The 12525-nt window shown below is 43.0% G+C and overlaps 1 protein-coding gene across 1 annotated transcript in view; it reads left to right on the top strand.

The window, feature by feature from the left end:
* Window positions 1-12525, top strand: part of FHAD1 (forkhead associated phosphopeptide binding domain 1) — a 193124-nt gene that overhangs the window by 95402 nt on the left and 85197 nt on the right. The window contains exons 15-18 of the mRNA XM_078146223.1: window positions 3644-3714; window positions 6262-6393; window positions 10073-10180; window positions 11334-11507. Of these exons, the coding sequence (XP_078002349.1) occupies window positions 3644-3714; window positions 6262-6393; window positions 10073-10180; window positions 11334-11507 (485 nt within the window). The remainder of the gene's footprint in view (window positions 1-3643; window positions 3715-6261; window positions 6394-10072; window positions 10181-11333; window positions 11508-12525) is intronic.

The following is a 12525-nucleotide window of genomic DNA, read 5'->3' as shown; positions in this document are numbered from 1 at the left end:
CAGCCTTACCAGGTAGGAACCACAGCATCATCATATCCATTTTACAGAGGAGGAAACTGAGGCCCAGAGAGCTTGAGAAATATCTTTCCCACAGCCAGACAATGAGGAAGCATCAAAGGTGGGATTCGGCCCCAGTTCCCTTGGGCCTCTAAGGCCAGCATCCTTTCCTTTGCCCTGCCCTGCCCTGCCCTGCCTCTGTTGGGCCTTTAGTTCATGAATTCTGCTAGCAAAGGTCTGAGCCATGAAGGTTTTCTTGCTCATCATAGCTCTAACAATGAGTGGTGCCTGGTAGCCAGAAGAGGGAAGCTTGGGACTGAGTTACATGCTAATGCTCCCTGCAGCCCCAGGTTGTTTGTTGATGAGCAAAGAAAGGATTTTTTCTTTATCACTTCAATGTATTTCCTTCAATAACTCATTTGGTCCCTGCCCTCTAATATAGACATTGTTACGCAGACACACTTTCCTGGCATCCAGCTGCCTCTTCAGGAGAAAGGCGTGTCTGTGGGTCAGCAGAGTGTTGCCTGGTCTGTATACATGGCCTGCCACTTCTGAGATGCTCTCACGTGCACCACAAGCTCCCTTCCCCTATTAAACTTCTTCTCTGGCCCCACAGACCAGTTTCTGGCCCTGGACCCTCCCTATTGTCCACATTCTGTGTTCCTGCTCTCAGATTCGAGTGTGGCTGAAAAGTATGACATGGTGGATAGCATCTTGTCTCTGGAGTCAAGACCTGGGTTCGAATCCTCCCTATCATACCCTTTCTTGCTGCATGACCTTAGGCAAATCGCTTAACCTCTCCAAGCCTCAGTTTCCTCATCTGTAAAATGAAAGTGTTGGACTAGAAGGCCTCTGAGGGCCCGCCCAGCTTTAAATCTATGATATGTATAAGGTCAGAAGAGGGCTCGTGCAGCCCCTTGTAGGACATACTAACTTCAGCTGCCCCTCTCTGCTACTTAGCAACGTAGCCAGCCCCCCACCCCACCCCGAGACCTTCCCTGATAACTGCAGGCAATGCTTAGGTCTTCCTCTCTGAACTCAGTTTATTTATTTTCTTTTTCTTTTTTTAAATTTTATTTATTTATCCATTATTTTTAGCCTTCTTTTTTTATATTTTGAGTTCCAAATTCTCTCCCTCTCTCTAGCCTCTCTCCCACCCATTGCTTCATTTACTTTCAATGTTCATTCATCTTAAAGGCAGCATGGTGTAGTAGATTGAGGAAGAAAGAGCCTGGTTCAAGTCTGGTCTCTGATGCCTCCTGACTGTGTGATCCTGAGACAATCACTTGATCCCTCCAGTGCCCCCCTCCAATCTGAGGCAAGATTCTCAAAGAGGAGAAATGAACAAGTATTGATCTGCTTTGCCAGAAGAAAGTTTTTCAGGGGGAGTTCCCAGTAATGACAAAGCCACAGGTCTATCTAATAGTCAGCTGATAGGTGGAGACAGGACAAACAATAAAGTGCCTACTGTGTAACAGGCTCTGTGTTAAGCACTGGAGATAAAAAATGAGACAAAAGACAGTCTCTGCTCTCAAGGAGCTCACAATCTAAATACTTCATAATGAACATAGTGCCTTGTAAATGTTTTTTTTTCCTCTTTGACCCATTGTTTTGCCTAATTATTCAGTACATAGCAAATTTACTAAAATATATTATTTCAAAATGATTTCCAGTATGTAGAGAGGAGCATTTTTTCTCCTTCCTAATTACCCCTTTTCTACTGAACAAAAGAAGAAAAAACACTTGCAGTGGATATGTATTGTCAAGCAAAACAAATTCCCATGCTGGCCACATCCAAAAACAGAGGTCTCATTCTGTGTCCTGAGTCCATCAGCTCTCTGTGAGGAGGTGGTCTCCTAGAATCATGGTTGATCGCTGGGTCAAACAGCAGCCTTGGGTCTTTCAAAAATGTTTGCCTGTATGATGTTGTGGTCATTGTATACATTGTCCTGCTTCACTCTGCATCAGTTTGTACAGGTCCTCCCAGGTTTCTCTGAAACCATCCATTTCATCATTTCTCATGGTGCAATCCATTACAGTCATAGAGCAACATTTATCCAGCCATTCCCCAACTGATGGGCACCTCCTTTGTTTCCAGTTCTTTGCCACTACTACTACACACACTTACACACACACACACACACACACACACACACACATTATATGTATATATATACACAGATACACATATATACATATACATATGTGTATATGTATATACACATGCATATGTATATATACAATTTGCTATCCATATTTTTATACAAACCAGCACTTTTTCCAATGCACTCTACTGCCTCCATTGTCAGACAAATGACATAGAAACTAAATGGAATGAAGGAGTTTGTGGTATAGGGGTCAGGGCTGAACTTGGGACCAAGTGACCTATGTCAGAATAAATGTCAGATCTAGAATCATAACCTAGATCTAGAGGTGGAAGGGACATCAGAAGGCATTTACTCCAACCTTCACTATGCCTCATCCCACTTTGTACTTGTGGAAACTAAGTCCCAGGGAGATGAAGTGATTTGACTTGCGCAGGGTAGGCCAGGAAGAGTGACAGAGATGGTATTGGAAACTCAGTCTTCTGACCTCCATATCTGTGTTCTTTCCACTGGGCCATTGCCAAGTAGCAGAGAGGACCCAGTTGGAGGTAATATGGCCTACCTACCTGTGACCTACCCATACTCAACTTGTAGAATATACATACCTGGTCTTCCTAAGCTCCACAGTAAACTAACCTATTGGGGTCAAACTATGTCATGATTCTGTCTCAACAGGGGGATGCTCAGGAAATCTATAGTGATATTGAGGATATAGAGGTGACGGTGGCTCTAGAAGGCTTGTACTAGGAATACAAGCTCTGGCCAAGTTCTCCCTCCTCTGAAAGCCATTGAGGGCAGCTCTGATATTTTGTAATTGAAGGGCCCTCCCAGCTGTGATATTCTGTATTCAAAGGGCCCTCCCAGTTTTGACACTCTATGTTCTAAGGGCCCTCCCAGCTCTGACATCCTGTGTTCTAAGGGCCCTCCAGTTCTGTCATTCTGTGTTCTAAGGCCCTTCCCATCTTTGGTATTCTGTATTTTAAAGTCCTTCCCCACTGTGACATTCTGTGATCTGAGGACCCTCCTAGCTGTGACAGTCTATATTCTACATTTGTTTCTAGATCTAGTATTCTCTGTTCTAAAGTCCCTTCTGTCTCTGACATTCTGTCTAGCAAAGACCTTTGAGAACCAAGCCAAGCAAAGTCCTGGGGACGAGCATGCTCAAGAAGGCTCTGCACTTGTGATACAAGCTCTGGCCAGATTCTACCTCCCCTGAAAGCCATTGAGTGCAGCTCAGACATTTTGTCACCAAAGGGCCCTCACAGCTGTGATACTCTGTGTTCTAAGGGCAACTCTTTGAGACTACAAAATTCAGAGGGAGGTACTGATCTGCACTAGCAGACAGATTTTCCTCATCTGGGAGTTCCTTAAGTCAATGAAGTCAAAGGTACACACACACACACACACACACACACACACACACACACACACACACACACACACACACACACACACGTACACGTGTAATGTTACTAGACACTCTGTCGAGAAATCCCCCTGAAAGTCCATGATACTAATTATCTTTTTACATCTTCTTGAAGGATTGTCATTGTACTTCAGTAAGTTTCTGGAAAATCATAAGAAGATTGCAAAAAGGAACCAAGAGCTCCAGGTAACGCTGCGTTTTCGTTTCACTTCAGTTCATCTCACAGGGTAGCTATACTACTTAGCACTGGTTTAATCCCTTGGCTGTTCAGAATTGTTGGATGTCTTAGCCAGTGAAGCTACCCCCTCTCACACGGTGATGGCCTTATGGACGTAGCCCAGGAAGCATGGAGCAGAGGGAGTGTGGGATGAGAGGCTTGGATCCGGCACTGGCTCAGCCTTGGACAGATCACTGTCCTGTTCTCTGGCCTTGCTTTCTCCATTTGTAAAATAAGGAGGTTGATCTGGAAGAACTTTGAGGTCCCTTTCAGCTCTCATACTCCTTGTTTTTGTATTCTATGTTATTAGGACTCTCCCGCCTCAGACATTCTACCATCCCACGTTCTAAACTGCCTTCCACCTCTGACACGGAGTTCTAAGGTTTTTTTTCCCTTTCTATATTCCATGTCATATGGCTTCTCACACATGTGTTCTCAAGTCCCCCTTAGCTCTAACATTTTATATTCTAAGGTGCAACCAGCTCTGACATAGTCCTAGGATCCCTTCCATCTCCAACATCCCACGTTCTGAGGGCCCTCCCAGCTCTGACAGCCTGTGTTCTAAGGCCCCTCCTAGCTCTGACATTCTGTGCTCAAAGGGTGCTTTCAGATCTGACCATCTGACATTTTGTATTCTAAGGGACCTCTCAGATCCAGCATTTTTTTGTTCTAAGGAACCTCCCCGCTCTGACATTCTAAGGGTCTTTCTAACTCAGACATTCTGTGTTCTCCTTCTAGCTTTGACATTCTGTATTTTAAGGACCTTCCCCACTGTGACATTCTCTGATCTGAGGACCCTCCTAGCTGTGACATTCCATGTTCTATGTTCCCTTCCAGATCTAATATTCTCTGTTCAAGGCCCTTCCCATCTTTGAGATTCCATCGTCTAGGGCGACTAAATGGAACAGTAGATGAAGCACCTGGCCTGGAGTCAGGAAGATCTGAGTTCAAGTCTGGCCTCAGACACTGACTAGCTGTGTGATGATGGACAAGTTACTTAACCTCTGTCTGTCTCAGTTTTCTCATCTATGAAACGAGGATAGTAATAGCACTTCCCTCCCAGGGTTCTTGTGAGGATCAAATGAGATAACATTTATTAAGTGCTTAGCACACAGTAGGCTCTATATAAATGTTATCTGCTGTTAGTAGGGCTCTACTGTCTCCAATGTCCTATGAGAAGAAGTACAAGATCCGGAAGCTCTTTCATTATTAAACCCAACAATGCAGGAGCATACTTAGGCTATGGTCCCCCTGGCTGTTCTTCTCATTGAGCCTGGGCACATTTCCTCCTCTTTCAAAAGAAAGTTCACCAAATAAAGTTAGCTTCAGGAATGTGTGTGTGTGTGTGTGTGTGTGTGTAATTTCCTCAGGAGACAGAAAAGAGGCCCCAGGGGTGGGGGATCGAGGACAGGAGAATGTTACACATCTCTGTCGAAGAGACCTTTAGAGCGTGTTGTTCACCTCTGTCATTGGGAAGAGGTGGAACCGAAAGCCCAGATGGGGAATGATTCTTGGCCACAGTTGGATAACAAATTAGTGACCAAGCTGAGGCTGGAACTAAGCCTACCCATCACCTTTTCCTCAGGTCAAGTTCCCTTCCATTATACTCCTTCGGGACATACACTTGCCCCCAAAATCAATCTCTTTCTCTCTCTCTCTCTCTCTCTCTCTCTCTCTCTCTCTCTCTCTCTCTCTCTCTCTCTCTCTCTCTCTCTCTCTCTCTCTCTCTCTCTCTCTCTCTCTCTCTCTCTCTCCCTCCCTCCTCTCCCCCTCCCTCTTTCCCCACGTTATCACCCTATTATCTTTCTTTCTCATTTTCTCTTCTATCTCTCTCTCATACATACACTCTTTCGCTCCCTTCCTCTCCCCCCACCCTATTACCTTTCTCTCTTCTCTCTCACATACACACATGCACATACACATTCTCTCTCTCATACTCACACTCTTTCACCCACACACACATTTTCTTTCACTTTCTCTCTCTTCTTCTTCCCCCATTCTACTATCTCTCTCTCTTGCTCTCTTTCTCTCTCTGTCTTTCTCACACACACATACATATACATATATACACACACATTCTTTCACACATACACTCTGTCTCACACATATTCTTACACACATACTCTCATACACATTCTCACACTTTCTCTCATATACTCTCCCTCTTTCTCTCATACACACACATATATACATACATACACATACATTTTCTCACACATTCTTTCACACACATTCTCTTTCACATACATACTCTTTCTCTTTGTCTCCCTCACACACATTCTCACACTTTCTCTCTCTTTCTGTCACTCATACACACACACACACACACACACACACACACACACACACACACACACACAATCACGAACAAAGCCAGGAATCAGCCTCTCTGTGTTGGTTACACAGTGGGAACCTCAGCTTGACCCATGGCGCAGTTCACTTCATTGTCTGCCTGGGGTGTGGTGGTTCTTCTTCCACCAGTGCCCATGACCTGTGCCAGCCTCATTCTCCTCCAGGTCAAGCTCAACAACCTAGAGGAGGCTCACCATTCTCTGCTGCAGAGGATGCAAGAACAAGCCTTGGAGCATGAGAGGCAGATAAAGGAACAGATCAAGCAGCTGCAGGAAAAGCAAGAAGAGGAAAACCGGGTAAAGTCATTTCTTTATTATTAATCTTATCCTTTTTGACCAACTTGGCTGAGAGCTTTTCCTCCTATAATTCAGGATATGTACTTAGATGAAAAGTCTTTGGTGTACTTTAATCAGATGCTATGATCAATGAAGAGACTAAATTAGACTATAAGCTCCTTGGGGGCAGGAACTTTTTTTTGCCATTTTTTTTAATCCACTGGGCTTAGCACAGTGCCTGGCACACAGTAGGTGCTTAATAAATGTTGATTGATTGAAGGGACCTTGGAGATCATAGAGTTCAGTCCCTTCACTTTACAAATGAAGAAGCCAAGGCCCAGAGAGGGAAATCTACTTGCCCAAGGGCAAGCATGGACTAAGCGATAGAGATAGGGTTTGAACCCAGGTCTTCAGACTGTAAGTCTAATGCTGTCTCTGCTATCTCCTAGCAGAAGAAGCCAAGAAAAGCAGGTGAAGGGAAAGGCTGATCCTAATGACAGTTGGCCAACTGAATCTCAAGAACAGAGCTAGAAAGTCCTTTAAAGTTTATCCAATGGAGTCTTTCAATGGGTTGAGCACTGGGCCTGGAACCAGGAAAGTGTTGAGTTGAAATCCAGCCTCAGACACTTAATAACTGTGTGGCCCTGGCCAAGTCACTCAACCTCTGTCTGCTTCAGTTTCCTCATCTGTAAAATGGGGATAACAGCACCTACCTCTCAGGGCTGTTGTGAGGGTCAAATGAGATCATTGTAAAGCACTTAGCACAATGCCTGGCACACAGTAAAAGATGTATAGATATAGATATAAATAGATGCAGATACATAAATATGTGTATTAGTTATTATTACTGTTGTAGCACTTTACAAAACTTAGATTCTAGAGAAATGCCAGCTGTCATAGTTTATTATTATTATTGTTGTTGTTGTTGTACATGAGGAAGCAACAATGTGGTGTAAGATCATGGTATTTTGAGTTCATCTTATCCAACTTCCTCACTTTCCTGAGTAAGAAATGGAGATCCATAGGAGTTAAAGGCTGTCCAACCACACCTCAGTTCGTACTAATAACAATAATAGCTAGCATTTATATAGTGCTTCCTAAGTGCCAGGCATTGTGTTAATCACTTTACAATTATTATCTCATCTGATCCTCACAACACTCTGGGAGATAGGTGCTAGTATTATCATCCCCACTTTACAGATGAGGAAACTGAGGCAGAAAGAGGTGAAATGACTCGCCAAGGGTCACAGAACTACTAAGTGCCTGAGGCAGGATTTGAACTCAGGTCTTCCTGACTCAAAGTCCAGCACTCTAGCCTCTGAGCTGCCTAAGCTGTCCCACAATAACAGTCCGTAGATCATACACGATAAGAAAACCAAAATAGATTATACCTTTTGACCTGCTGATTCCATTACTAGAAATTTATCCTTTAAAAAAATCATGAATCCTCTTATTCTTATGCTGATTCCATTACTAGAAACTTATCCTTAAAAAAATCATGAATCCTCTTACGCTTTACTCCATTCCACATACTCTAGGGTCCAGTGATACTGGCCTCCTTGCTCTTCCTCCCACAAAACACTCCATCTCTCAGTTCAGAGTGTTTTCATTGGCTGGCCTACGTGCCTGGAATTTTCTCCCTTCTTATCTCTCATTCCTGGCTTCTCCAAGTCCCTGCTAAAGTGCCACCTTCTACAATGAGCATCCTCCTCACGCTAGTGCCTGGCCTCTGTTCATTATTTCCTATTTATCCAGCTTATATCTTCTCTCTACATAGTTATTTGCATGTTGTCTCCCTCATTAGACTGTGAGATCCTTGAGGGCAGGCAGATTTTTTAAAATAAATTTATTTATTTTTAGTTTTCAACATACTTCCATGAAATTTTCAGTTCCAAATTTTCTCCCCATTCCTCCCCCTCCCCCCACCCCAAGACGGAGTGCAATCTGATATAGGCTCTACATATACATTCATATTAAGCCCATTTTCACATTAGTCATGTTGTAAAGAAGAATTAGAACCAATGGGAGAAACCATGAGAAAGAAAAAATAAAAAAAGAGAGGGAGAGCAAATAACATTCTTCAATCTGCATTCAAACTCTATAGTTCTTTCTCTGGATGTGGACAGCATTTTCCAACATGAGTCTTTTGAAGATGTCTTAGATCCTTGCATTGCTAAGAAGAGCTAAGTCTATCAAAGTTAGTCATCCCAGATGAGGAAACTGAGGCATGTGAGGTTAAGTGACAAGAGTCACACATCTAGTATCTGAGGCTGGATTTGAACTCAGGTACTCTGGACTCCAGGGCTGGCCCTCTACCCACTGTGGTGCCCCCTAGCTGTTGCCTGGAGAAGTGCACATTCTCTTCCAACTCAAAATCTTCTAAGTGTCCTCAGACACTAAAAAGGCTTCAAACATACCCAAAAGTCCCCATCAGGAAAATCACAAAACTTTCCGTCTTCCTCCTTTAACTAAACCTTTTCTATGAACTTCAGCATTGGGGTGGGAGAGGGGGAAATTCCAGGTATTCTTTATTCAAATTAATTGTATTTTTTGATTCAATTATGAGTAAAACTGCAGGATTATTATTCACCCCAATATACACTATCTCGACCACAAAATAGGTCCGATAGGTCCGAATAGCCTGGGAATCTAGCCACCATTTATAACATTGTTTCAGTGGGGGGAAAAAAGTGTTCTCAGAGCCAAACAACTCACATATTAACCAATTATAGAAACACAAGCCAGGAATAAGTGAGGACAGCCTGGAGTCACTTCCTCCAACCCCTGGCCTTGAGTGAGTAGAAACAATGTAACCAATTTTCCCTGCTCGGTACTTACCTCCCACATTGGTGGACTCTTCGAATTTTTTCCCTAGTATTCACTGTGGTGATTCCCACGTATCAATGACTGTATTAAGCAACTTGACCTGAATCCATTCACTGGCAAGTTGCCTTCTTAATTAGGAATGGTTCAGACAAGTATTTCCAGCATTCTCTTTCATAAACAAAGTTGGACAAGCACCTGGGTAACTTAGCTCCCCTTTCTAAGAATGAGTGTGACTCTGATTTAGGAAGCATTGTATTCTGTTCTGGAAGTCTAAAGATACTGGGTTCTAGTCCTGTCTTGTCCCCTGTCTGTAGCACACTGAGCAAGCCACTGAATCTCCATGGGCCTCAGTGGCTACCTTTTGTCAAATGAGGGGTTGGACCAGATGACCCCTGAAGTCTCTTAAAATCTAATATTCTGTGTTCTAGTGTGCCATGTTCTGAGTTCCATTAGAGTTCTAAGGTCCCTTCCAGCTTTACTATTTGTTTGTTTGTTTTTCAAAGTCTCTCCCAACTCTGACCTTCTAAGTTCCAAGGTCCCCTTCCCACATTCACATCCTAATATGCTAGGTCCTAAGGTCTGGATAATATTCTGTGTTCTAACATTCTGTGCTCTAAGGACCCTCCCAGCTTTGACATTCTGTGTCACAAGGGCCTCTTAGCTCTGACATTGTGTTCTTAGGGTTAGGGTTAAGGACCCTCCCAGCTCTGACATTTTCTGTTCCAAGGCCCCTCTCAGCTTTGATTTTCTGTGTTCTAAGGCCCTCTCACTGCAGACAGCTATGACCTTCATTCACTTCTTTCTCCCTATTGTCTTTAGCCCCCTTTTCCCTGAATATGTTCACACTCAGTAAAAGCTGCTGATTAACTTTTAGGTTTGGAAGAACAATATGACTCAGGAAAAGAACCAAGCTGAGGCTGCTGTGGAAGAAGAGAAGAAAAAAGTCCAAGATCTTGAGAACCACTTAAGGCAACTGAGAAAGGTATGAGCCTGAGAGAGCCAGGAAGAAACCTCTAGCAGCCAGAAGCCTGCCTGAGGATGATAAGCAAGGGGATTCCAGTGCACTGGGCTTTGCTTGGGGTAAAAAGAGGGATTCTTTGAACATAGGAAGGATGGCTTGGCAGATGGAATGCTAGCCTGGAAGTTGAGGTAATTCAGGTTCAAATCTAACTTAACATGTGAGAGCTGTGTGACCCAGGACTAGTCATTTAACCTCCTGGAGCCTCAGTCTCCTCATCTGTAATGTATGAAGAATAGCATCTCAGTACCTAATCTCAAGAGATTGTTGTGAGATTCTACAAAGTGCTTTATAGACTTGAAAGCCTATGTGTGGCTGAAGTTTGTTTGTTTTTCAAGGCTTCACTGATGTAGAGAGTATCTGGTAAGGAATTTCCCCTGTTAATGTAGATGGTGTAATAACTAATATATTTGTGTTGCACTTTAAGGCACTAGGTGGCACCGTAATTCACAGAGTGGCAGGGCCTGGAGTCAGGAAGACCTGAATTCAAATCCTCAGACCTGACTAGCTGCATGACCCTGGCACTCTCTGACTCAGTTTCCTCATCTATAAAATGGAGATAATAAAAGCACTTTATAAACATCAACTCATTTGATCCTCATAACAACCCTTCAAGATAAGGGCTATTATTATCTCCATTTTACAGATGAGTAAACTGAGGCCAAGAGAAGTTAAGTTAAGACTTGCCCAGGTTATGCAGCTTTTTGTGTTTTTATTGTATTTTATTCATTTTGTCAAATATTTCCTAACTGAATTTTAATCTGGTTAAGGCCGCACTCAGGAGTGTGGCATCAAGTGTTTGATAACTCTAATCTGGACAATAAGCATTCTTTATCCACTTGATTTTTCCTGTGTGGATGGTTCAGCCATTCTCCTTTGAGTGGCCATGGACTTCATAAGCAATCTTTCCATTATTTTTTTTAATTAACTGGGAGCAGCAACATTCCTTCTCCCCATCCTTGTGCCTTGTATGACCCACTGCCATACTTGTCTGGCTTTGGAACTGAACCATCTACATAAAAATAGGACAGAGCTCAATACCACCTATGCAGAATTGGAAAAAGAAAAGCAAACAAGTTAGGTCTATTGTTCATTTGATACTTATTGTCTCCTCCAGGAAGTGGAATCTAAATCCCAAGAAAGGCAAGTTTTAAGCTCTCACTTAAATGAGGCCCTGACCATGGTGGAAGAAAACCAGCAGACAAATATCGAGGACCAAAAAGAAAAAGAATCCCTTGCTCTGAGTTTGAGCAAAGCCCTGGAGGAGCTCAGCGAAGCCAGAAAGAAACAAGTAGGTTCTAATTTTGTTTGGTCTGTACAAATGCTGCCTCAATGCTCTTTCTCCCAGTTCTCCTCCTACCTCTCTGACTGAGCCTTCTTGGTCTCCTTGGCTGGGTCTCCAAAGCGCCGTCTTTCCAGTCACTGAGTCTCCACTCCTTTCCTTTCTCGGCAAACAACATCCCACCTCCTGACTCCAAGCATGACCTGAAGCGGTTGTCTTTCTTATTTTCCATTCATTCAGGACCAGTGATTTCACTGGTATAGTGCAGCAGTTCTCAAAGTGTGGTCTGGGGTCCCCTACAGGTCCCAGAGACCCCTTCAAGGGGGCAGTGAGATCAAAGCTATTTTCATAATAATACTGAGAGTGCCCACAGTCAACCTACTAAAAAAGTGTAACTTACAGATGAGTTGCCAGTCTGGTCTAGCACAGGGAGTTTCCATATAGGCAGCTCCCAATCATCATCATCATCATCATCACCTTCATTATCAATCATGATCCTTATAATAACTGACTTCCATGTAACATTTAGGGTTTGCAAAGCATTTTATCAGTATTATCTCATTTGATCCTGGGAGGAAAGTACTGTTGTCATCCTTATTTCATAGATGAGGAAAATGAGGCAGACAGAGGGTTTAAATGACAATAATAATATTTAATAATAGCTAACGTTTATATGGCACTTACTGTGCTAAGTGCTTTTAAAATTATCATCTCATTAGATCCTCACAATGACCCTGGAAGGTAGGTGCTATTATTAAACCTATTTTAAACTTGAGGAAGATGAGGTAGAGGTTTTAAATAACTTCCCTAGAGGCACAAAGCTAGTAAATATATGATGCTAGATTTGAACTCAGGTCTTCTAGACTCTAGGTCCATCACTCTATCCATTGTGCCAACCTTATTAATGAAATGATAAGACTGGACCAAAATAAAACAAAAATTCTGGCTAGATCCTACACTGAAAAGCCTCCATCTAAGAAAAGCCATTTAAGGACCTAATGGTCTCCATGAAAGGATTCCAGAGTCT

This window comes from Phascolarctos cinereus, unplaced genomic scaffold (genome assembly GCF_003287225.1).
Source record: "Phascolarctos cinereus isolate Bilbo 61053 unplaced genomic scaffold, phaCin_HiC Scaffold_726;HRSCAF=1367, whole genome shotgun sequence".
In the NCBI taxonomy this organism is placed as follows: Eukaryota; Metazoa; Chordata; class Mammalia; order Diprotodontia; family Phascolarctidae; genus Phascolarctos; species Phascolarctos cinereus.
This window is presented reverse-complemented; position numbering and strand designations above follow the sequence as displayed.